General features: G+C 48.9%; 1 protein-coding gene across 1 annotated transcript in view; it reads right to left on the bottom strand.

The window, feature by feature from the left end:
- The window catches only part of WFIKKN1 (WAP, follistatin/kazal, immunoglobulin, kunitz and netrin domain containing 1), a 116,683-nt gene extending 90,815 nt beyond the window's left edge, over positions 1–25,868 (bottom strand). The window contains exon 1 of the mRNA XM_086939631.1: positions 25,537–25,868. Coding sequence (XP_086795757.1) covers positions 25,537–25,734 — 198 coding nt within the window. The 5' untranslated portion in view covers positions 25,735–25,868. The remainder of the gene's footprint in view (positions 1–25,536) is intronic.
- Positions 25,869–26,722: the final 854 nt, after the last annotated feature.

The following is a 26,722-nucleotide window of genomic DNA, read 5'->3' as shown; positions in this document are numbered from 1 at the left end:
ATCTATATATAAAAGAAGCTTGCACAGCTCCTGTCTGAGCTGGACGTCATCTATACATATAAAAGATGCTTGCACAGCTCCTGTCAGCCCTGGGCCTTATCTATATTTAAAAGGAAGCTTGTACAGCTCCTGTCTGTGCTGGAAGTTATCTGTATATGAAGGAAGCTTGGACAGTTCCTGCCTGCGGTCAGCATTATCTTTATATGAAGGAAGCTTGCACAGCTCCTGCTTGAGCTGGGCGTTATCTAAATATAAAAGGAAGCTTGCACAGCTCCTGCTTGAGCTGGGCATTATCTATATATAAAAGGAATCTTGCACAGCTCCGGTCTGTGCTGGGCATTATCTATATATAAAAGGAACCTTGGACAGCTCCTGTCTGTGCTGGACTTTATCTATATATCAAAGGAAGCTTGCACAGCTCCTGTCTGTGCTGGGAATTTTCTATATTTAAAAGGAAGCTTGGACAGCTCCTGTCTGTGCTGGACATCATCTATATATAAAAGGAAGCTTGCACAGCTCCTGTCTGCGCTGGGCATTATCTATATATAAAAGGAAGCTTGGACAGCTCCTGTCTGTGCTGGACGTTAGGTATCTATATATAACAAGCATTTGCAATGCAATAGGTCTCGCATTTACGCTTGTTTAAGCTATTGGCATTGTAATGACAATGCATTTTATTTATACTTTAAAAACGAAAACAAAAATAAAAGGCTTTGTAATTTGCAATGTCAATAACTCAAACTCGCGTAAATGCGAGACCTATTGCATTGCAAATGTTTGTTATTTATTGCTAACAACTTGTATTTATATGTGGCGATTCACAAACACTGCCATTTCTGAGCGTTGCAAATTATAGGTTAATAATCATTTTGACAGAACTGAGTTTACTAGTTACAGGAGGATGGTAAGCGGGGTTAGTTGTTTTGGGATTCGAATTCTAAGACCAGAGGTCGCAGTAGTGAGAGGAGGGAGTCTAATTCACTAATCTATTTTGCTCTCGTTGTCCTTTAAGTAACATGGATAATTGGTTGAATTATTTTGCCGTTTCAGGCTCCTCACTTCTCAATTTCTGGGGCATCTCTTAAGCATGCTTTGAAACCTAACTTGAAGGGCAGCCTAACTGGAGCTCTGCTAGTTCGGTTTATTTAATCCAAGCGGTACAGTATTACGTGGTCTTCCAGCCTTATCTGCATAGGTAATTAAACAGACTGATCAGATATCGCCGTGAACCCTTGTGTGTAGTCCGCTTTCGTGGTCTATAACCCTTATAGGCTGTCGTACACAGTACGCACGTGGTAACAGGACCGGTTCGACCGCGGCCACGTTCAAGTCAGGCGAAGTGCAACATTAAGAGCAAAGCGTCGACATGAGTGGCGCCGCCTTCACCGTCCAAACACAGAGACGCCCTGGTGCCTGAGCATGCCATGGCCTCCTATGTGACGTTGTCCTGCGCTTGCTTATAGTATTTTTACTGTCTGTGTTGGATGTTATCTATATATGGAAGAAGCTTGGACAGCTCCTGTCTGCACTGGACGTAATCTATATATGAAAGAAGCTTGGACAGCTCCTGTTTGTGCTGGTTGTAATCTATATATGAAAGAAGGCTACACCGCTCCTGTCTGCGCTGGGCATTATCTATATATGTATGAAAGAAGATTGGACAGCTCTTGTCTGCACTGGACGTAATCTATATATGCAAGAACCTTGCACAACTCCTGTGTGTGTGGACGTTATCTATATATGAAAGAAGCTTGCACAGCTCCGGTCTGCGCTGGACGTTATCTATATATAGAAGCTTGGACAGCTCCTGCCACAGCTGGGCGTTATCTATATATGAAAGAAGAATGGACAGCTCCTGTCTGAACTGGACGAAATCTATATATGAAAGAAGCTTGCATAGCTCCAGTCTGTCCTGGACGTTAGTTATCTATATATGAAAGGAAGCTTGGACAGCTCCTGCCACAGCTGGGCGTAATCTATATATGAAACAAGCTTGTACACCTCCTGTCTGCGCTGGGCGTTATCTATATATGAAAGAAGCTTGGACAGCTCCTGTCTGCACTGGACGTAATCTATATATAAAAGGAAGCTTGGACAGCTCCTGTCTGTGCTGGACGTTATCTATATATGAAAGAAGCTTGGACAGCTCCTGTCTGCACTGGACGTAATCTATATATAAAAGGAAGCTTGGACAGCTCCTGTCTGTGCTGGACGCTGGACGTTAGTCATCTATATATAAAAGGAAGCTTGGACAGCTCCTGTCTGTGCTGGACGTTATCTATATATAAAAGGAAGCTTGCACCGCTCATGTCTGCGCTGCGAGTAATCGATATATGAAAGAAGCTTGTACAGCTCCTGTCTGCGCTGGGCGTTATCTATATATGAAAGAAGCCTGGACAGCTCCAGTCTGCACTGGACGTAATCTATAAATGAAAGAAGCTTGTACAGCTCCTCTCTGTGCTGGACGTTATCTATATATGAAAGACGCTTGGACAGCTCCTGTCTGCACTGGACGTAATCTATATATGAAAGAAGCTTGGACAGCTCCTTTCTGCACTGGACGTAGTCCATACATAAAAGAAGCTTGCACAGCTCCTGTCTGTGCTGGACGTTATCTATATAATAAAAGGAAGCTTGGACAGCTCCTGTCTGTGCTGGATGTTAGTTATCTATATATAAAAGGAAGCTTGGACAGCTCCTGTCTGTGCTGGACGTTAGTTTTCTATATATAAAAGAAAGCTTGTACAGCTCCTGTCTGCACTGGACGTAAGCAATATATGAAAGAAGCTTGCACAGCTCCTGTCTGTGCTGGACGTTATCTATATATGAAAGAAGCTTGGACAGCTCCTGTCTGTGCTGGACGCTAGTTATCTATATATAAAAGGAAGCTTGGACAGCTCCTGCCACAGGTGGGCGTAATCTATATATGAAAGAAGCTTGTACAGCTCCTGTCTGCGCTGGACGTTATCTATATATGAAAGAAGCTTGGACAGCTCCTGTCTGCACTGGACGTAATCTATATATGGAAGAAGCTTGGACAGCTCCTGTCTGCACTGGACGTAATCTATATATGAAAGAAGCTTGTACAGCTCCTGTTTGTGCTGGTTGTAATCTATATATGAAAGAAGGCTACACCACTCCTGTCTGCGCTGGGCATTATCTATATTTGTATGAAAGAAGATTGGACAGCTCTTGTCTGCACTGGACGTAATCTATATATGCAAGAACCTTGCACAACTCCTGTGTGTGTGGATGTTATCTATATATGAAAGAAGCTTGCACAGCTCCGGTCTGCGCTGGACGTTATCTATATATAGAAGCTTGGACAGCTCCTGCCACAGCTGGGCGTTATCTATATATGAAAGAAGATTGGACAGCTCCTGTCTGAACTGGACGTAATCTATATATGAAAGAAGCTTGCATAGCTCCAGTCTGTCCTGGACGTTAGTTATCTATATATGAAAGGAAGCTTGGACAGCTCCTGCCACAGCTGGGCGTAATCTATATATGAAACAAGCTTGTACACCTCCTGTCTGCGCTGGGCGTTATCTATATATATCAAAGAAGCTTGGACAGCTCCTGTATGTGCTGGACGTTATCTATATATGAAAGAAGCTTGGACAGCTCCTGTCTGCACTGGACGTAATCTATATATAAAAGGAAGCTTGGACAGCTCCTGTCTGTGCTGGACGCTGGACGTTAGTCATCTATATATAAAAGGAAGCTTGGACAGCTCCTGTCTGTGCTGGACGTTATCTATATATAAAAGGAAGCTTGCACCGCTCATGTCTGCGCTGCGAGTAATCGATATATGAAAGAAGCTTGTACAGCTCCTGTCTGCGCTGGGCGTTATCTATATATGAAAGAAGCTTGGACAGCTCCAGTCTGCACTGGACGTAATCTATAAATGAAAGAAGCTTGTACAGCTCCTCTCTGAGCTGGACGTTATCTATATATGAAAGAAGCTTAGACAGCTCCTGTCTGCACTGGACGTAATCTATTTATGAAAGAAGCTTGGACAGCTCCTTTCTGCACTGGACGTAGTCCATACATAAAAGAAGCTTGCACAGCTCCTGTCTGTGCTGGACGTTATCTATATATATAAAAGGAAGCTTGGACAGCTCCTGTCTGTGCTGGATGTTAGTTATCTATATATAAAAGGAAGCTTGGACAGCTCCTGTCTGTGCTGGACGTTAGTTTTCTATATATAAAAGAAAGCTTGTACAGCTCCTGTCTGCACTGGATGTAAGCAATATATGAAAGAAGCTTGCACAGCTCCTGTCTGTGCTGGACGTTATCTATATATGAAAGTAGCTTAGACAGCTCCTGTCTGTGCTGGACGCTAGTTATCTATATATAAAAGGAAGCTTGGACAGCTCCTGCCACAGGTGGGCGTAATCTATATATGAAAGAAGCTTGTACAGCTCCTGTCTGCGCTGGACGTTATCTATATATGAAAGAAGCTTGGACAGCTCCTGTCTGCACTGGACGTAATCTATATATGGAAGAAGCTTGGACAGCTCCTGTCTGCACTGGACGTAATCTATATATGAAAGAAGCTTGTACAGCTCCTGTTTGTGCTGCATGTAATCTATATATGAAAGAATGTTGCACCGCTCCTGTCTGCGCTGGGCATTATCTATATATGAAGGAAGCTTGTACAGCTCCTGTCTGAGCTGGACGTCATCTACATATATAAGAAGCTTGCACAGTTCCTGTCTGCTATGGGCGTTATCTATATATAAAAGGAAGCTTGCACAGCTCCTGTTAGCCCAGGGCCTTATCTATATATAAAAGAAAGCTTGCACAGCTCCTGTCTGCGTTGGGCATTATCTATATATGAAGGACGCTTGTACAGCTCCTGTCTGAGCAGGACGTCATCTATATATAAAAGAAGCTTGTACAGCTCATGTCTGTGCTGGTCGTTATCTATATATAAAAGAAGCTTGCACAGCTCCTGTCTGAGCTGGACGTCATCTATACATATAAAAGAAGCTTGTACAGCTCCTGTCTGTGCTGGAAGTTATCTGTATATGAAGGAAGCTTGGACAGTTCCTGCCTGCGGTCAGCATTATCTTTATATAAAGGAAGCTTGCACAGCTCCTGCTTGAGCTGGTCGTTATCTAAATATAAAAGGAAGCTTGCACAGCTCCTGCTTGAGCTGGGCATTATCTATATATAAAAGGAATCTTGCACAGCTCCGGTCTGTGCTGGGCATTATCTATATATAAAAGGAAGCTTGGACAGCTCCTGTCTGTGCTGGACTTTATCTATATATCAAAGGAAGCTTGCACAGCTCCTGTCTGTGCTGGGAATTTTCTATATTTAAAACGAAGCTTGGACAGCTCCTGTCTGTGCTGGACATCATCTATATATAAAAGGAAGCTTGCACAGCTCCTGTCTGCGCTGGGCATTATCTATATATAAAAGGAAGCTTGGACAGCTCCTGTCTGTGCTGGACGTTAGGTATCTATATATAACAAGCATTTGCAATGCAATAGGTCTCGCATTTACGCTTGTTTAAGCTATTGGTATTGTAATGACAATGCCTTTTATTTATACTTTAAAAACGAAAACAAAAATAAAAGGCTTTGTAATTTGCAATGTCAATAACTCAAACTCGCGTAAATGCGAGACCTATTGCATTGCAAATGTTTGTTATTTATTGCTAACAACTTGTATTTATATGTGGCGATTCACAAACACTGCCATTTCTGAGCGTTACAAATTATAGGTTAATAATCATTTTGACAGAACTGAGTTTACTAGTTACAGGAGGATGGTAAGCGGGGTTAGTTGTTTTGGGATTCGAAGTCTAAGACCAGAGGTCGCAGTAGTGAGAGGAGGGAGTCTAATTCACTAATCTATTTTGCTCTCGTTGTCCTTTAAGTAACATGGATAATTGGTTGAATAATTTTGCGGTTTCAGGCTCCTCACTTCTCAATTTCTGGGGCATCTCTTAAGCATGCTTTGAAACCTAACTTGAAGGGCAGCCTAACTGGAGCTCTGCTAGTTCGGTTTATTTAATCCAAGCGGTACAGTATTACGTGGTCTTCCAGCCTTATCTACATAGGTAATTAAACAGACTGATCAGATATGGCCGTGAACCCTTGTGTGTAGTCCGCTTTCGTGGTCTATAACCCTTATAGGCTGTCGTACACAGTACGCACGTGGTAACAGGACCGGTACGACCGCGGCCACGTTCAAGTCAGGCGAAGTGTAACATTAAGAGCAAAGCGTCGACATGAGTGGCGCCGCCTTCACCGTCCAAACACAGAGACGCCCTGGTGCCTGAGCATGCCATGGCCTCCTATGTGACGTTGTCCTGCGCTTGCTTATAGTATTTTTACTGTCTGTGTTGGATGTTATCTATATATGGAAGAAGCTTGGACAGCTCCTGTCTGCACTGGACGTAATCTATATATGAAAGAAGCTTGGACAGCTCCTGTTTGTGCTGGTTGTAATCTATATATGAAAGAAGGCTACACCGCTCCTGTCTGCGCTGGGCATTATCTATATATGTATGAAAGAAGATTGGACAGCTCTTGTCTGCACTGGACGTAATCTATATATGCAAGAACCTTGCACAACTCCTGTGTGTGTGGACGTTATCTATATATGAAAGAAGCTTGCACAGCTCCGGTCTGCGCTGGACGTTATCTATATATAGAAGCTTGGACAGCTCCTGCCACAGCTGGGCGTTATCTATATATGAAAGAAGATTGGACAGCTCCTGTCTGAACTGGACGTAATCTATATATGAAAGAAGCTTGCATAGCTCTAGTCTGTCCTGGACGTTAGTTATCTATATATGAAAGGAAGCTTGGACAGCTCCTGCCACAGCTGGGCGTAATCTATATATGAAACAAGCTTGTACACCTCCTGTCTGCGCTGGGCGTTATCTATATATATCAAAGAAGCTTGGACAGCTCCTGTATGTGCTGGACGTTATCTATATATGAAAGAAGCTTGGACAGCTCCTGTCTGCACTGGACGTAATCTATATATAAAAGGAAGCTTGGACAGCTCCTGTCTGTGCTGGACGCTGGACGTTAGTCATCTATATATAAAAGGAAGCTTGGACAGCTCCTGTCTGTGCTGGACGTTAGCTATATATAAAAGGAAGCTTGCACCGCTCATGTCTGCGCTGCGAGTAATCGATATATGAAAGAAGCTTGTACAGCTCCTGTCTGCGCTGGGCGTTATCTATATATGAAAGAAGCTTGGACAGCTCCAGTCTGCACTGGACGTAATCTATAAATGAAAGAAGCTTGTACAGCTCCTCTCTGTGCTGGACGTTATCTATATATGAAAGACGCTTGGACAGCTCCTGTCTGCACTGGACGTAATCTATATATGAAAGAAGCTTGGACAGCTCCTTTCTGCACTGGACGTAGTCCATACATAAAAGAAGCTTGCACAGCTCCTGCCTGTGCTGGACGTTATCTATATATATAAAAGGAAGCTTGGACAGCTCCTGTCTGTGCTGGATGTTAGTTATCTATATATAAAAGGAAGCTTGGACAGCTCCTGTCTGTGCTGGACGTTAGTTTTCTATATATAAAAGAAAGCTTGTACAGCTCCTGTCTGCACTGGACGTAAGCAATATATGAAAGAAGCTTGCACAGCTCCTGTCTGTGCTGGACGTTATCTATATATGAAAGAAGCTTGGACAGCTCCTGTCTGTGCTGGACGCTAGTTATCTATATATAAAAGGAAGCTTGGACAGCTCCTGCCACAGGTGGGCGTAATCTATATATGAAAGAAGCTTGTACAGCTCCTGTCTGCGCTGGACGTTATCTATATATGAAAGAAGCTTGGACAGCTCCTGTCTGCACTGGACGTAATCTATATATGGAAGAAGCTTGGACAGCTCCTGTCTGCACTGGACGCAATCTATATATGAAAGAAGCTTGTACAGCTCCTGTTTGTGCTGCATGTAATCTATATATGAAAGAATGTTGCACCGCTCCTGTCTGCGCTGGGCATTATCTATATATGAAGGAAGCTTGTACAGCTCCTGTCTGAGCTGGACGTCATCTACATATATAAGAAGCTTGCACAGTTCCTGTCTGCTATGGGCGTTATCTATATATAAAAGGAAGCTTGCACAGCTCCTGTTAGCCCAGGGCCTTATCTATATATAAAAGAAAGCTTGCACAGCTCCTGTCTGCGTTGGGCATTATCTATATATGAAGGACGCTTGTACAGCTCCTGTCTGAGCAGGACGTCATCTATATATAAAAGAAGCTTGTACAGCTCGTGTCTGAGCTGGTCGTTATCTATATATAAAAGAAGCTTGCACAGCTCCTGTCTGTGCTGGAAGTTATCTGTATATGAAGGAAGCTTGGACAGTTCCTGCCTGCGGTCAGCATTATCTTTATATAAAGGAAGCTTGCACAGCTCCTGCTTGAGCTGGTCGTTATCTAAATATAAAAGGAAGCTTGCACAGCTCCTGCTTGAGCTGGGCATTATCTATATATAAAAGGAATCTTGCACAGCTCCGGTCTGTGCTGGGCATTATCTATATATAAAAGGAAGCTTGGACAGCTCCTGTCTGTGCTGGACTTTATCTATATATCAAAGGAAGCTTGCACAGCTCCTGTCTGTGCTGGGAATTTTCTATATTTAAAACGAAGCTTGGACAGCTCCTGTCTGTGCTGGACATCATCTATATATAAAAGGAAGCTTGCACAGCTCCTGTCTGCGCTGGGCATTATCTATATATAAAAGGAAGCTTGGACAGCTCCTGTCTGTGCTGGACGTTAGGTATCTATATATAACAAGCATTTGCAATGCAATAGGTCTCGCATTTACGCTTGTTTAAGCTATTGGCATTGTAATGACAATGCCTTTTATTTATACTTTAAAAACGAAAACAAAAATAAAAGGCTTTGTAATTTGCAATGTCAATAACTCAAACTCGCGTAAATGCGAGACCTATTGCATTGCAAATGTTTGTTATTTATTGCTAACAACTTGTATTTATATGTGGCGATTCACAAACACTGCCATTTCTGAGCGTTGCAAATTATAGGTTAATAATCATTTTGACAGAACTGAGTTTACTAGTTACAGGAGGATGGTAAGCGGGGTTAGTTGTTTTGGGATTCGAAGTCTAAGACCAGAGGTCGCAGTAGTGAGAGGAGGGAGTCTAATTCACTAATCTATTTTGCTCTCGTTGTCCTTTAAGTAACATGGATAATTGGTTGAATAATTTTGCGGTTTCAGGCTCCTCACTTCTCAATTTCTGGGGCATCTCTTAAGCATGCTTTGAAACCTAACTTGAAGGGCAGCCTAACTGGAGCTCTGCTAGTTCGGTTTATTTAATCCAAGCGGTACAGTATTACGTGGTCTTCCAGCCTTATCTACATAGGTAATTAAACAGACTGATCAGATATGGCCGTGAACCCTTGTGTGTAGTCCGCTTTCGTGGTCTATAACCCTTATAGGCTGTCGTACACAGTACGCACGTGGTAACAGGACCGGTACGACCGCGGCCACGTTCAAGTCAGGCGAAGTGTAACATTAAGAGCAAAGCGTCAACATGAGTGGCGCCGCCTTCACCGTCCAAACACAGAGACGCCCTGGTGCCTGAGCATGCCATGGCCTCCTATGTGACGTTGTCCTGCGCTTGCTTATAGTATTTTTAGAGGATCTCTTGAGACCCACCCTCAAGCCCAGGGGCGCGTGTCTCCGCTCTGGTCACGCCCAATGTGCTGGGCAGCGCGTGGCGGAAGCCAATTGCCGTTCCTTGTGCACAGAGGGGCGGGGTTGGAGCTGCTGTAAGTGGTTACATTGGAGGGGCTGCAGCTTCTGTCCCCACGCGCAGTAGAACGAGCAGCGCGAGCCTCTGTCTACCACTACACGGGCACTACTCAGCATGCTGCAACTCAGGTCAGACCCGGGCTGTGGGATGGGCAGTGGCTGTCCGAATCAGACCTGGGTGGGGGCAGTTTAGCTACATTGTAGGGAGGGTCACTGCACGGACTCCGATTTCCATGCTGCAGATAAGATCACACCAGGGCAAAGAGAAGGATGCAGTTCAAGGAGGAGGCACTGAAAAGGGCCAGCTCTGCATGACATGCAGCAGTTCGTGTCAGTCTGTGTGGTGGGACAGAGAATAGGAAGGGATTCGCTGTATGGGGAGCAGTGCTTATGTCTAGTACTAGTGCATTGAAGACTACGCGTTCTACTTATGGGTCATTGGAGAAAGGCCAAGGGCCACATGACATTAATAGTACTCTGAGTCTACGCGGGGTACTAGAGATGATGTAGCATGAAGGTGTTAAGAGCCCAAGGATAACTACCACACACTGTTGTACGTTCACTGTTTCCAGCTCTGGACTTGAATTTGTCAACATACTGCATTGTGGGTGTTGTAGTGTTGGTTTGCTTCCATTGACCTATTTTCACTAACCGAACTGATAGCAGCGGTTTGCGTGTTGAAAGATGAGGCCTGGAAACCTGGTGTGCGAGGATATGGAGTGAGGTGAGGGATATGGGAATGAGCAACGAGTCAAAATGCATGTCGTGTTGGATTCCCCGAGAACAAAATAGTGACATTTGAAGTTGAGGAGGCAGTGTAGCTTTCGGGTGCACCCCATTCCTCTCCCCGCGAAGCACGTGCTTCTTTTGACAGTTCAGTGTTCTAATGTTTTACAAGCACTGGAGCCCAGCCCTTGTAGCGCGCAGATGAAGCGGGAGGCACTTTCCAGGGGAGAAGCGTGGCCGGCGGCTTGCAGGACAGCTACACGGCTTTTGAAGGTGACTGTGCTGGGCAGGGACAAACTGGAGCCCTTGGTGTCCCCACGTGTCTGCCAGTGCCTGCTTCTAGGAAGGGGTGGAAGGGATTGTATGCTCTGAACGCTTCCCCCTTCCCTTGCAGAGCTTTGTGGGTGGGGGTGTATATGTGCGTGTGTGTGTGTAGGTGCGCTCCTGCGTGTGTGCGGCGGGGGGGTGCGCTCGTGTCTGTGTGTGTGTGTGTGTGTGTGTGTGTGTGTGTGGGCCTTCCTGCTTGCGTGTGCATGTGTGTGTCTGTGGCAGGGGACGTGCACGGCGCCGGGCTGGGCGTGCGCGCTCACGAGGTCAAATCTCGGCCTGAAAAAGCGCGTGGCACTTTGCTGTCCACATTCCCCCAAAAGTAACTACATAAGTTGTCTCGCCCTAGACAGCAAAAGCTTCGCTTTTGCTTTCGTCTAGGCGAGACCTAAAAAAGGAAGCTTGGACAGCTCCTGTCTGCACTGGGCATTATCTATATATAAAAGGAAGCTTGCACAGCTCCTGCTTGGGCTGCCGTTATCTATCTATAAAAGGAAGCTTGCACAGCTCCTGTCTGCTCTGGGCATTATCTATATATAAAAGGAAGCTTGCACAGCTCCTACTTGAGCTGGGCATTATCTATATATAAAAGGAAGCTTGCATGGCTCCTGTCTGCGCTGGGCATTACCTATATATAAAAGGAAGCTTGCACAGCTCCTATCTGCGCTGGGCATTATCTATATATAAAAGGAAGCTTGGACAGCTCCTATCTGTGCTGGACATTATCTATATATAAAAGGAAGCTTGCACAGCTCCTGTCTGTGCTGGGCATTATCCATATATAAAAGGAAGCTTGCACAGCTCCTGTCTGCGCTGGGCATTATCTATATATAAAAGGAAGCTTGGACAGCTCTTATCTGTGCTGGACATTATCTATATATAAAAGGAAGCTTGCACAGTTCCTGTCTGCTCTGGGCATTATCTATATATGACAGGAAGCTTGGACAGCTCCTGTCTGCCCTGGGCATTATCTATATATAAAAGGAAGCTTGCACAGCTCCTGCCTAAGCTTGGCGTTATCTATATATAAAAGGAAGCTTGCACAGCTCCTGCCTGAGCTGGGCGTTATCTTTATATGACAGAAGCTTGTACTGCTGTTGCCTGCATTGCGTCTGTTCTGTGCCTGAATGAAGTTTGCACAGCAGTTGTCTGCATTGCACATGTTCTGTGCCTGAATAAAGTTTGCACAGAAGTTGTCTGCATTGCACATGTTGTGTGCCTGAATGAAGCTTTCACAACAGCTGTCTGCATTGCACATGTTCTGTGCCTGAATGACCTTTGCTCAAAAGCTTTCTGCAGGGCACATGTTCTGTGCATGAATGAAATCTGCACAGTAGCTGTCTGCATTGCACGTTCTGTGCCTGAATGAAGTTTGCACAGCAGTTGTCTGCATTGCACATGTTGTGTGCCTGAATGAAGTTTGCACAACAGCTGTCTGCATTGCACATGTTCTGTGCCTGAATGACCTTTGCTCAACCGCTGTCTGCATTGCACATGTTCTATGCATGAATGAAGTTTGCACAGCAGCTGTCTGCATTGCACGTGTTCTATGCATGAATAAAGTTTGCACAGCAGCTGTCTGTATTGCACATGTTCTGTCCATGAACGAAGTTTGCAAAGCACCTGTCTGCATTGCACATGTTCGGTGCCTGAATGAAGTTTGCACAGCAGTTGTCTGCATTGCACATGTTGTGTGCCTGAATGAAGTTTGCACAACAGCTGTCTGCATTGCACATGTTCTGTGCCTGAATGACCTTTGCTCAACCGCTGTCTGCATTGCACATGTTCTATGCATGAATGAAGTTTGCACAGCAGCTGTCTGCATTGCACGTGTTCTATGCATGAATAAAGTTTGCACAGCAGCTGTCTGTATTGCACATGTTCTGTCCATGAACGAAGTTTGCAAAGCACCTGTCTGCATTGCACATGTTCGGTGCCTGAATGAAGTTTGCACAGCAGTTGTCTGCATTGCACATGTTCTGTGCCTGAATTAAGTTTGCTCAACAGCTGTCTGCGTTGCACATGTTCTGTGCATGAATGACGTATGCTCAACAGCTGTCTGCATTGCACATGTTCTGTGCCTGAATTAAGTTTGCACAACAGCTGTCTGCATTGCACATGTTCTGTGCCTGAATTAAGTTTGCTCAACAGCTGTCTGCATTGCACATATTCTGTGCATGAATGAAGTTTGCACAGCAGCTGTCTGCATTGCTCATGCTCTGTATCTGAATGACGTTTGCTCAACAGGTGTCTGCATTGCACATGTTCTATGCATAAATGAAGTTTGCACAGCTGCTGTCTGCATTGCACATGTTCTATGCGTCAATGAAGTTTGTACAGCAGTTGTATGCATTGCACATGTTCTGTGCGCGAATGAAGTATGCTCAACAGCTGTCTGCATTGCACATGTTCTGTGAATGATTAAAATCTGCACAGCAGCTGTCTGTATTTCACCTGTTCTGTGCGTGAAGAAAGTTTGCACACCTGCTGACTGTATTGCACCCGTTTAGCATGTGAAGGACGTTTGCATAGCAAATGTTTGTATTGCACCTGTCCTGTGCATGAAGGACGTTTCCACAGCAGCTGTCTCTCTTGCGCCTGTCCTGTGCATGTAGGACGTTTGCACAGTAGCTGCCTCTCTTGCGCCTGTCCTGTGCATGAAGAACGTTTGACAAGCAGCTGTCTCTCTTGCGACTGTCTTGTGCATGAAGGACGTTTGCACAGCAGCTGCCTCTCTTGCGCCTGTCCTGTGCATGAACGACGTTTGCACAGCAGCCTCCTCTCTTGTGCCTGTCTTGTGCATGTAGGGGAAGAACGTTTGCACAGAAGCTGCCTTTCTTAAGCCTGTCCTGTGCATGAAGGACGTTTGCACAGCAGCTGCCTCTCTTGCGCCTGTCCTGTGCATAAAGAACGTTTTCACAGCAGCTGCCTCTCTTGCGCCTGTCCTGTGTATGAAGAACGTTTTCACAGCAGCTGCCTCTCTTGCGTCTGTCCTGTGCATGAAGAACATTTGCACAGCAGCTGTCTCTCTTGCGCCTGTCCTGTGTATGAAGAACGTTTGCACAGCAGCTGCCTCTCTTGCGCCTGTCCTGTGCATGAAGAACATTTGCACAGCAGCTGTCTCTCTTGCGCCTGTCCTGTGTATGAAGAACGTTTGCACAGCAGCAGCCTCTCTTGCGCCTGTCCTGTGAATGAAGAACATTTGCACAGCAGCTGCCTCTCTTGCGCCTGTCCGGTGTATGAAGGACGTGAGCCCAGCACCTGCCTTTCTTGCGCCTGTCCTGTGCATGAAGGTGAAGAACGTTTGCACAGCAGCTGCCTCTCTTGCGCCTGTCCTGTGCATGAAGAAATTTTGCACAGCAGCTGCCTTTCTTGCGTCTGTTCTGTGCATGAAGGACGTTTGCACAGCAGCTGCCTCTCTTGCGCCTGTCCTGTGCATGAAGGACGTTTGCACAGCAGCTGCCTCTCTTGCGCCTGTCCTGTGCATGAAGGACATTTGCACAGCAGCCGCCTCTCTTGCGCCTGTCCTGTGCATGAAGGTGAAGAACGTTTGCACAGCAGCTGCCTTTCTTGCGCCTGTCCGGTGCTTGAAGGACCTTTGTACGGCAGCTGCCTCTCTTGCGCCTGTCCTGTGCATGAAGGACGTTTGCACAGCAGCCGCCTCTCTTGCGCCTGTCCTGTGCATGAAGGTGAAGAACGTTTGCACAGCAGCTGCCTTTCTTGCGCCTGTCCTGTGCATGAAGGACGTTTCTACAGCAGCTGCCTCTCTTGCGCCTGTCCTGTGCATGAAGGACGTTTGCACAGCAGCTGTCTCTCTTGCGCCGGTCCTGTGCATGAAGGACGTTTGCACAGCAGCTGCCTCTCTTGCGCCTGTCCTGTGCATGAAGGACGTTTGTACAGCAGCTGCCTCTCTTGCGCCTGTCCTGTGCACGAAGCACGTTTGCACAGCAGCTGCCTCTCTTGCGCCTGTCCTGTGCATGAAGGTGAAGAACGTTTGCTCAGCAACTGCCTTTCTTGCGCCTGTCCTGTGCATGAAGGAAGTTTGCACAGCAGCTGCCTCTCTTGCGCCTGTCCTGTGCATGAAGAACATTTGCACAGCAGCTGCCTCTCTAGCGCCTGTCCTGTGCATGAAGGACGTTTGTACAGCAGCTGCCTCTCTTGGGCCTGTCCTGTGCATGAAGAACGTTTGCACAGCAGCTGCCTCTCTTGCGTGTGTCCTGTGCATGAAGGACGTTTGCACAGCAGCTGCCTCTCTTGCGCCTGTCCTGTGCATGAAGGACGTTTGTACAGCAGCTGCCTCTCTTGCGCGTGTCCTGTGCATGAAGGACGTTTGTCCAGCAGCTGCCTCTCTTGTGCCTGTCCTGTGCATGAAGGACATTTGCACAGCAGCTGCCTCTCTTGCGCCTGTCCTGTGCATGAAGGAAGTTTGTACAGCAGCTGCCTCTCCTGCGCGTGTCCTGTGCATGAAGGACGTTTGCACAGCAGCTGCCTCTCTTGCGTGTGTCCTGTGCATGAAGGACGTTTGCACAGCAGCTGCCTCTCTTGCGCCTGTCCTGTGCATGAAGGACATTTGCACAGAAGCTGCCTCTCTTGTGCCTGTCCTGTGCATGAAGGACATTCGCACAGCAGCTGTCTCTCTTGCGCCTGTCCTGTGCATGAAGGACGTTTGTACAGCAGCTGCCTCTCTTGCGCGTGTCCTGTGCATGAAGGACGTTTGCACAGCAGCTGCCTCTCTTGCGCCTGTCCTGTGCATGAAGGACGTTTGCACAGCAGCTGCCTCTCTTGCGCCTATCCTGTGCATGAAGGACGTTTGTACAGCAGCTGCCTCTCTTGCGCGTGTCCTGTGCATGAAGGACGTTTGCACAGCAACGGCCTCTCTTGCGCATGTCCTGTGCATGAAGGACGTTTGCACAGCATCTGCCTCTCTTGCTCCTATCCTGTGCATGAAGGACGTTTGCACAGCAACTGCCTCTCTTGCACCTATCCTGTGCATGAAGGACGTTTGTACAGCAGCTGCCTCTCCTGCGCCTGTCCTGTGCATGTAGGACGTTTGCACAGCAGCTGCCTCTCTTGCGCCTGTCCTGTGCATGAAGGTGAAGAACGTTTGCACAGCAGCTGCCTTTCTTGCGCCTGTCCTGTGCATGAAGGACGTTTGCACAGCAGCTGCCTTTCTTGCGCCTGTCCTGTGCATGAAGGACCTTTGTACAGCAGCTGCCTCTCTTGCGCCTGTCCTGTACATGAAGGACCTTTGTACAGCAGCTGCCTCTCTTGCGCCTGTCCTGTGCATGAAGGACGTTTGCACAGCAGCTGCCTCTCTTACGCCTGTCCTGTGCATGAAGGACGTTTGTACAGCCGCTGCCTCTCTTGCGCCTGTCCTGTGCATGAAGGACCTTTGTACAGCAGCTGCCTCTCTTGCGCCTGTCCTGTGCGTGAAGGACTTTGCACAGCAGCTGCCTCTCTTATGCCTGTCCTGTGCATGAAGGACGTTTGTACAGCAGCTGCATCTCTTGCGCCTGTCCTGTGCATGAAGGACGTTTGTACAGCAGCTGCCTTTCTTAAGCCTGTCCTGAGCATGAAGGACGTTTGCACAGCAGCTGCCTCTCTTGCGCCTGTCCTGTGCATAAAGAACGTTTTCACAGCAGCTGTCTCTCTTGCGCCTGTCCTGTGTATGAAGAACGTTTGCACAGCAGCTGCCTCTCTTGCGTCTGTCCTGTGCATGAAGAACATTTGCACAGCAGCTGTCTCTCTTGCGCCTGTCCTGTGTATGAAGAACGTTTGCACAGCAGCTGCCTCTCTTGCGCCTGTTATGTTATGTTATGTTATAGTGCATTTTTATAGCGCTCGGCTACTCTAAAAGAGTGTCCCGGCGCTTTCCACAGGCAACTTACAGTGTAAGATCAACATAACAAGTAAAAACAGACCCCGAAAGAGAAGGAAAAAGAAAAACCACCTAAGCAGAGAGATTAAATGCATGTGCATGAAGAACATTTGCACAGCAGCTGTCTCTCTTGCGCCTGTCCTGTGTATGAAGAACGTTTGCACAGCAGCAGCCTCTCTTGCGCCTGTCCTGTGAATGAAGAACATTTGCACAGCAGCTGCCTCTCTTGCGCCTGTCCGGTGTATGAAGGACGTTTGCCCAGCAGCTGCCTTTCTTGCGCATGTCCTGTGCATGAAGATGAAGAACGTTTGCACAGCAGCTGCCTCTCTTGCGCCTGTCCTGTGCATGAAGAACGTTTGCACAGCAGCTGCCTTTCTTGCGCCTGTTCTGTGCATGAAGGACGTTTGTACAGCAGCTGCCTCTCTTGCGCCTGTCCTGTGCATGAAGGACGTTTGCACAGCACCTGCCTCTCTTGCGCCTGTCCTGTGCATGAAGGACGTTTGCACAGCAGCCGCCTCTCTTGCGCCTGTCCTGTGCATGAAGGTGAAGAACGTTTGCACAGCAGCTGCCTTTCTTGCGCCTGTCCGGTGCATGAAGGACCTTTGTACAGCAGCTGCCTCTCTTGCGCCTGTCCTGTGCATGAAGGACGTTTGCACAGCAGCCGCCTCTCTTGCGCCTGTCCTGTGCATGAAGGTGAAGAACGTTTGCACAGCAGCTGCCTTTCTTGCGCCTGTCCTGTGCATGAAGGACGTTTGCACAGCAGCTGCCTCTCTTGCGCCTGTCCTGTGCATGAAGGACGTTTCTACAGCAGCTGCCTCTCTTGCGCCTGTCCTGTGCATGAAGGACGTTTGCACAGCAGCTGTCTCTCTTGCGCCGGTCCTGTGCATGAAGGACGTTTGCACAGCAGCTGCCTCTCTTGCGCCTGTCCTGTGCATGAAGGACGTTTGTACAGCAGCTGCCTCTCTTGCGCCTGTCCTGTGCACGAAGGACGTTTGCACAGCAGCTGCCTCTCTTGCGCCTGTCCTGTGCATGAAGGTGAAGAACGTTTGCTCAGCAACTGCCTTTCTTGCGCCTGTCCTGTGCATGAAGGAAGTTTGCAAAGCAGCTGCCTCTCTTGCGCCTGTCCTGTGCATGAAGAACATTTGCACAGCAGCTGCCTCTCTAGCGCCTGTCCTGTGCATGAAGGACGTTTGCACAGCAGCTGCCTCTCTTACGCCTGTCCTGTGCATGAAGGACGTTTGTACAGCCGCTGCCTCTCTTGCGCCTGTCCTGTGCATGAAGGACCTTTGTACAGCAGCTGCCTCTCTTGCGCCTGTCCTGTGCGTGAAGGACTTTGCACAGCAGCTGCCTCTCTTATGCCTGTCCTGTGCATGAAGGACGTTTGTACAGCAGCTGCATCTCTTGCGCCTGTCCTGTGCATGAAGGACGTTTGTACAGCAGCTGTCTCTCTTGCGCCTGTCCTGTGTATGAAGAACGTTTGCACAGCAGCTGCCTTTCTTAAGCCTGTCCTGAGCATGAAGGACGTTTGCACAGCAGCTGCCTCTCTTGCGCCTGTCCTGTGCATAAAGAACGTTTTCACAGCAGCTGTCTCTCTTGCGCCTGTCCTGTGTATGAAGAACGTTTGCACAGCAGCTGCCTCTCTTGCGTCTGTCCTGTGCATGAAGAACATTTGCACAGCAGCTGTCTCTCTTGCGCCTGTCCTGTGTATGAAGAACGTTTGCACAGCAGCTGCCTCTCTTGCGCCTGTTATGTTATGTTATGTTATAGTGCATTTTTATAGCGCTCGGCTACTCTAAAAGAGTGTCCCGGCGCTTTCCACAGGCAACTTACAGTGTAAGATCAACATAACAAGTAAAAACAGACCCCGAAAGAGAAGGAAAAAGAAAAACCACCTAAGCAGAGAGATTAAATGCATGTGCATGAAGAACATTTGCACAGCAGCTGTCTCTCTTGCGCCTGTCCTGTGTATGAAGAACGTTTGCACAGCAGCAGCCTCTCTTGCGCCTGTCCTGTGAATGAAGAACATTTGCACAGCAGCTGCCTCTCTTGCGCCTGTCCGGTGTATGAAGGACGTTTGCCCAGCAGCTGCCTTTCTTGCGCATGTCCTGTGCATGAAGATGAAGAACGTTTGCACAGCAGCTGCCTCTCTTGCGCCTGTCCTGTGCATGAAGAACGTTTGCACAGCAGCTGCCTTTCTTGCGCCTGTTCTGTGCATGAAGGACGTTTGTACAGCAGCTGCCTCTCTTGCGCCTATCCTGTGCATGAAGAAAGTTTGCACAGCAGCTGCCTTTCTTGCGTCTGTTCTGTGCATGAAAGACGTTTGTACAGCAGCTGCCTCTCTTGCGCCTGTCCTGTGCATGAAGGACGTTTGCACAGCAGCTGCCTCTCTTGCGCCTGTCCTGTGCATGAAGGACGTTTGCACAGCAGCCGCCTCTCTTGCGCCTGTCCTGTGCATGAAGGTGAAGAACGTTTGCACAGCAGCTGCCTTTCTTGCGCCTGTCCGGTGCATGAAGGACCTTTGTACAGCAGCTGCCTCTCTTGCGCCTGTCCTGTGCATGAAGGACGTTTGCACAGCAGCCGCCTCTCTTGCGCCTGTCCTGTGCATGAAGGTGAAGAACGTTTGCACAGCAGCTGCCTTTCTTGCGCCTGTCCTGTGCATGAAGGACGTTTGCACAGCAGCTGCCTCTCTTGCGCCTGTCCTGTGCATGAAGGACGTTTCTACAGCAGCTGCCTCTCTTGCGCCTGTCCTGTGCATGAAGGACGTTTGCACAGCAGCTGTCTCTCTTGCGCCGGTCCTGTGCATGAAGGACGTTTGCACAGCAGCTGCCTCTCTTGCGCCTGTCCTGTGCATGAAGGACGTTTGTACAGCAGCTGCCTCTCTTGCGCCTGTCCTGTGCACGAAGGACGTTTGCACAGCAGCTGCCTCTCTTGCGCCTGTCCTGTGCATGAAGGTGAAGAACGTTTGCTCAGCAACTGCCTTTCTTGCGCCTGTCCTGTGCATGAAGGAAGTTTGCAAAGCAGCTGCCTCTCTTGCGCCTGTCCTGTGCATGAAGAACATTTGCACAGCAGCTGCCTCTCTAGCGCCTGTCCTGTGCATGAAGGACGTTTGTACAGCAGCTGCCTCTCTTGCGCCTGTCCTGTGCATGAAGGACGTTTGCACAGCAGCTGCCTCTCTTGCGCCTGTCCTGTGCATGAAGGACGTTTGCACAGCAGTTGCCTCTCTTGCGCCTGTCCTGTGCATGAAGGACGTTTGCACAGCAGCTGCCTCTCTTGCACGTGTCCTGTGCATGAAGGACGTTTGCACAGCAACTGCCTCTCTTGCGCCTGTCCTGTGCATGAAGGACGTTTGAACAGCAGCTGCCTCTCTTGCGCGTGTCCTGTGCATGAAGGACGTTTGCACAGCAGCTGCCTCTCTTGCGTGTGTCCTGTGCATGAAGGACGTTTGCACAGCAGCTGCCTCTCTTGCGCCTGTCCTGTGCATGAAGGACGTTTGTACAGCAGCTGCCTCTCTTGCGCGTGTCCTGTGCATGAAGGACGTTTGTCCAGCAGCTGCCTCTCTTGTGCCTGTCCTGTGCATGAAGGACATTTGCACAGCAGCTGCCTCTCTTGCGCCTGTCCTGTGCATGAAGGACGTTTGTACAGCAGCTGCCTCTCCTGCGCGTGTCCTGTGCATGAAGGACGTTTGCACAGCAGCTGCCTCTCTTGCGTGTGTCCTGTGCATGAAGGACGTTTGCACAGCAGCTGCCTCTCTTGCGCCTGTCCTGTGCATGAAGGACATTTGCACAGAAGCTGCCTCTCTTGTGCCTGTCCTGTGCATGAAGGGCATTCGCACAGCAGCTGCCTCTCTTGCGCCTGTCCTGTGCATGAAGGACGTTTGTACAGCAGCTGCCTCTCTTGCGCGTGTCCTGTGCATGAAGGACGTTTGCACAGCAGCTGCCTCTCTTGCGCCTGTCCTGTGCATGAAGGACGTTTGCACAGCAGCTGCCTCTCTTGCGCCTATCCTGTGCATGAAGGACGTTTGTACAGCAGCTGCCTCTCTTGCGCGTGTCCTGTGCATGAAGGACGTTTGCACAGCAGCTGCCTCTCTTGCGCATGTCCTGTGCATGAAGGACGTTTGCACAGCATCTGCCTCTCTTGCTCCTATCCTGTGCATGAAGGACGTTTGCACAGCAACTGCCTCTCTTGCACCTATCCTGTGCATGAAGGACGTTTGTACAGCAGCTGCCTCTCCTGCGCCTGTCCTGTGCATGTAGGACGTTTGCACAGCAGCTGCCTCTCTTGCGCCTGTCCTGTGCATGAAGGTGAAGAACGTTTGCACAGCAGCTGCCTTTCTTGCGCCTGTCCTGTGCATGAAGGACGTTTGCACAGCAGCTGCCTTTCTTGCGCCTGTCCTGTGCATGAAGGACCTTTGTACAGCAGCTGCCTCTCTTGCGCCTGTCCTGTACATGAAGGACCTTTGTACAGCAGCTGCCTCTCTTGCGCCTGTCCTGTGCATGAAGGACGTTTGCACAGCAGCTGCCTCTCTTACGCCTGTCCTGTGCATGAAGGACGTTTGTACAGCCGCTGCCTCTCTTGCGCCTGTCCTGTGCATGAAGGACCTTTGTACAGCAGCTGCCTCTCTTGCGCCTGTCCTGTGCGTGAAGGACTTTGCACAGCAGCTGCCTCTCTTATGCCTGTCCTGTGCATGAAGGACGTTTGTACAGCAGCTGCCTCTCTTGCGCCTGTCCGGTGCATGAAGGACGTTTGCACAGTAGCTGCTTCTCTTGCGCCTGTCCTGAGCATGAAGGACGTTTGTACAGCAGCTGCCTCTCTTGTGCCTATCCTGTGCATGAAGGACGTTTGTACAGCAGCTGCCTCTCTTGCGCCTGTCCTGTGCATGAAGGTGAAGAACGTTTGCAAAGCAGCTTCCTCTCTTGCGCGTGTCCAGTGCATGAAGGACGTTTGCACAGCAGCTGCCTTTCTTGCACCTGTCCTGTGCATGAAGGATGTTTGCACAGCAGCCGCCTCTCTTGCGTCTGTCTTGTGCATGAAGAACGTTTGCACAGCAGCTGCCTCTCTTGCGCCTGTCCTGTGCATGAAGGACGTTTGCACAGCAGCTGCCTCTCTTGCGCCTGTCCTGTGCATGAAGGATGTTTGCACAGCAGCTGCCTCTCTTGCGCCTATCCTGTGCATGAAGGACGTTTGTACATCAGCTGCCTCTCTTGCGCGTGTCCTGTGCATGAAGGACGTTTGCACAGCAGCTGCCTCTCTTGCGCCTGTCCTGTGCATGAAGGACGTTTGCACAGCAGCTGCCTCTCTTGCGCCTGTCCTGTGCATGAAGAACCTTTGTACAGCAGCTGCCTCTCTTGCGCCTGTCCTGTGCATGAAGGACGTTTGCACAGCAGCTGCCTCTCTTGCGCCTGTCCTTCATGCACAGGACACGCGCAAGAGAGGCAGCTGCTGTACAAACGTCCTTCATGCACAGGACAGGCGCAAGAGAGGTAGCTACTGCGCCTGTCCTGTGCATGAAGGACGTTTGCACAGCAGCTGCCTCTCTTGCGCGTGTCCTGTGCATGAAGGGCGTTTGCACAGCAGCTGTCTCTCTTGTGCCTGTCCTGTGCATGAAGGGCGTTTGCACAGCAGCTGTCTCTCTTGTGCCTGTCCTGTGCATGAAGGGCGTTTGCACAGCAGTTGTCAGTATGGTATCGGTTCTGTGTGTGAAGGGAGCTTGTACTGCTGCTTCCTGAATGTACTCCCCTATCCTGCCTGTGCGGAACCCACTGCATTAATGGGTGAGGACCAGTTTCCCTTCTGCTTCCAATGCTGGAGGATCTGGCATAAGGGCCTAGTTACAGGGGTTAACTTCTGATACCCATGGTGTGTTGAGGGAAGTCCATGCAGCAGTGGTCTATGTACCAGTCATTCAGTGAGTCACAGAAGCCTCCTGTTCGGTGCATGTGAGTGTGACGGCGTTAATAAAGCGCTGACATGTCACCTAGGCTGCTTCAGGGTGCTGTAATGAAGCTGCGGTTGTATGAGCGGTACCGCACTTTGAGTGGCAAAAGCGTTCACTGCTAATGCATCTGCTGCAGCTGTTCAGTGTGTGTGAGGGAAGCTTGGCACAGTGTTCAATGCGCACTTTCTTCTGTGTATGTGGGAGGGTGCCCTACTGTCCCTGTAATGGTGTGTGGAAATGAAGCATGTACAGCTGGCTTCTCTACATACATCTCTGTGTGGTGGGAGAGAGCACTGCTTCAGGCCATGTTGCAAGGGTGCACTTTAACTGTGCACATGCAATCAATGAGTCTACCACCGTGGTTAAGAAAGAAAATCCATCCATTGTACCTAACCCCACACCCTTCAACCCACCCATCCATCCACCTAGCTGTCATTCTAACAATGATACACCCACCCATACATGCATCTATGCATTCATGCAACCCAGAAACAACCATCTAGCTAATCTGTCCACCCATCCATGTGTTCATCCGCTCACCTATTCATCGATTGTCCTGCAATTTCAAGCTCACCCACTCACCACCATTATTCCAAACTCACGCACCCATCCGCCCATCGTTTCAACACCCAAACATCCACACATGTATCCATCCATCCAGGCAGCCCAGATCCACCCACTGTTTGTTTCAAACACTACCCATGTCCTCGTCCATCCCCCTACACAGCCAGCTATCCATCCATTCATTAATCCATCCATCCATTGTCCCCGAAAAGCAACCTCATCCACCCATCGCCAGCCTCCCAAACTCAGTCACTTATCCATCCATTGTTCAAAAAGTCAACCACCTAAACATGTATCTTCTCATCCATCCCACATGTCTATCCACCCATGAATCATCCATGGTCGCCCACTCCCTTTCCTTCCCTCCTAGATTCCAGAAAAGCAAAGGTGCTCATAAAATAAATGGAACCAGTATATCCCCTGCTTGGCCTCGTCTCTCCTCGCACTTTCTTCTATGTTCATGCTTAGCCACAGCTATTGGCCACTTGAATTATGCCATTTCACAGCTGTGACGCTTTTTTGCATAGTCATGTACTTGCTCCATTTTCCAAAGAATCCATCATCTGATGTATAATCTACAGATTTCAGCACCAAAAAATACTTGTAGCTCAAACGGATCAATAATTACTAAAAACGCAGTAATACTTGTTGCGGTGCCGTGGTAGGCCCTCCACACAGAGGTTGACTGGTCACCTTTCTGTTGTTTATTTCTGTATTTGGGTGTCAAGCTGGTGCTAATGAAGCAAAACCTTTGCTCAGACCTCGTGCATTTATGTAAAAAAGCAAAAATAATGAGGCGATGCGAATTTAAAATGTGGCACATTACGCCGCATAATTTGCCATTTCTCGCCGCATAATTTAGTCACCTTCCTCCATACTTTGGTCCTCCTTTGCCGCATAATTTCAGGTGCCCTGGCTACAGGTAAGAAGGTCAAAGCAGTGTCTACAATAAACGCACCAAAACAAAACGTTTACCACCGAAGCCAAAATACTCTCATAATTTATCTGAAGCCGGCCCAATGTTTATGCCCTATTCCACCGTCTTGTTCGCTTCAAATATGCGCATAAATAAAATATTAATGAAACACAGCTGTATTCCTCAGTCCTCACACATGACATTGTACACTTCCCATACATAACATCCCACGTGACAGGCACTCTACCATCGACGTCACTCGCACGAAGTAGCGTGATACGTGTTCGCAAAAGCATTTAGGCGCCTTGTAAGGAATAAGAAGCGCTATGCAATGCAATAGCATTTTAAGATCACTGTTACTTTAAACCTGATTTGTCACCCAGAGAACAGCAGCTCTCCACTAAATGTACCAATCGCGGTGGCCCACAAAGGATGCTCGCGCGAGACTGACCCCGAGGAAGGAAAGTTCGGAGGCGCGAGGCCGCAGAAACACACTAGCAGCGGAGGTGGACCTGGGCTCTGACAGGAATGTAAATGTAGCCGGGATTCTCATCATTCTAGCATACATTTCCCTTGTGATCTTTTGTAATGGACTTTCCTGGAATGCATGAAGAGTTAAGTGCAAAGCTAAGTAAATAAAATGAAAAGTGCATTAAAAAGTAAACACGTATGTATGTGCAAGACCAGGGCAAGCATAATGCATCTTTTTTCTCTTGTGTATTATTTTCTTTAGTAATAACACGAACTGTGGGCGTCACAGCACATACAATTAACCGTGAGTGTGTGGTGTGGCATACACAGGTCCGTCACCTCTACTTTTATGAGCTTGTAAAAGCATGCAGGGCAGATTTACAAGCCCCTTGAGACACACCTTTGCGCCCCCGTTGTGTCAATTTTGTGATGCGGCGTTGCCATAGAAAAGGCCGCGAATTTACAACGTGACGCATCAAGGAAGATGTGTCAAGTTGTAAAGCCCTGCGTCACATTATACCTGAGGTATAAAGTATGCAGGTGGGCGTTCACACGCAGCAAAGCCTCGTAGAAGTGACTCTACAAGATTTCACTGCGCCGTTTCTAGGATGCCTCTGCGTCAAAACCTTACGCCTGGCGTAAGGAGTGAGGCAGTGTAATGGAAATAGGCCCCAAAATGCATTGCTGGAATTGCGTTGTGCTTGTGACAGAACTCCAGCAATGCGTGACTTTTGTCCCAAAAGATGCGCCAGAATTTCTGATGTATCTGTCAATTCTTGTGCCATAGTGCGCCGTATTGTAAATGCAGCGCATCCATGGTGGCGCAAGGGTTTCTCAGGGTGGCGCAAGGAAAGTGACCCATCGCTACAGATGCCTCACTTTCTTGTAAATCAGCCCGCAGAGTTGTATAGCGCCCACATGCTGCCTGAAGCTAGAAGCGTGGTATCTCACCTGGTCGGTCTTGCACTCCCTTTCGCACGTGCTCTGGGCATCCACCCAGAGGTTGGGGTTCAGCTGGTTGGGGCACACTCCCAAGTGGCTCACTCTGACTGGACGCAGGTTGGCCCCCTCTGCCAGGACAATCAGCAATGCCAGTCCGCATGCTGCCCACATGCCTGCCGACCCAACCGCTGCCCCACGTGAACCCATCGTCGAAAGTCACTGCTTTTTAGACCCCTGTCTTCTCTCTGCCTTCAAATCTTGCGAAAGACACTAAAAACGTGAAAAATGGCTTCCCGCCACCGACACGTCGATCTGTTTCCACCCTGGTTTTCCAATGTTAAAAAAAGAAAGTAGTTCCTCGGAGAAGATTCAAGGCGCTAGGCAGAGTAGATTTGGTCCGGCTCTAGGCATCCTTAGGGGGAACTGGTCTTTCCACACAGTTGGTTTGAGCAAGTTGCTTCTGAGACGGCTGTCCTCGCTTTCACACAATCTGGCGCCCTTCAGGGCGCTATCACGCCGCCATTCAAACGTCCGAGGCCTGGTTCCACCTGGACACCGGCGCGGCCTTCCTGCAGTGGCGGGAGATCACAGCGCGTGCGGCCTAGCTGCGCCCCTCACAGCGGACCGAGGGAAGAGGCGCCACAACAGTCGTCATGCTGCGGGAAAATGATATTCTCTGCGGGAAGGGGACGGGGGCTGTCAGCTCCCAGGATGGGAGGGTTTTGAAGGGGTGGGGGCCGGGAGTGAGCTCGTCTGCTGGTCCTGACCTCAGTCACTAACCCCTGTCTGAGTTAGGCTGACCGGGCAAACAGCGTGGGAAGATCAAAGACCGCACGAGAAAAACACACCCACACAAAGAGACACTGGGGGATTCAGTTACTCTGGCGAGGAGGGGGCCGTCTTGGCCGCTTCCGTTGCAGAGACTGCTTACCTGCGAGGCCTGGCGGGGCGGCACGCCCTCGCGAAGGGTCCCCGGTATCAAGTTCTGAGCGCTTGTAAATACTGCAGACTATTTTGACGCAGATAACAAAACACATTTGCCAACTTTACAAAACTTTGGACACCAGAATGACACCGGATAAGGCTTCTACGTGCTACAGTTTCGGGCAGGTAATCGACGGGCAAGAAAAGTGTTTTGTCGGCAACATGAGTTGATTTATTGAACTGAGAAAGCCCGGGTAAGAATTGGGAATAA

This window comes from Lissotriton vulgaris, chromosome 10 (assembly GCF_964263255.1).
Source record: "Lissotriton vulgaris chromosome 10, aLisVul1.2, whole genome shotgun sequence".
Taxonomy (NCBI): Eukaryota; Metazoa; Chordata; class Amphibia; order Caudata; family Salamandridae; genus Lissotriton; species Lissotriton vulgaris.
The sequence above is the reverse complement of the archived record's forward strand: the minus strand, read 5'-3'. Positions and strand labels throughout refer to the sequence as shown.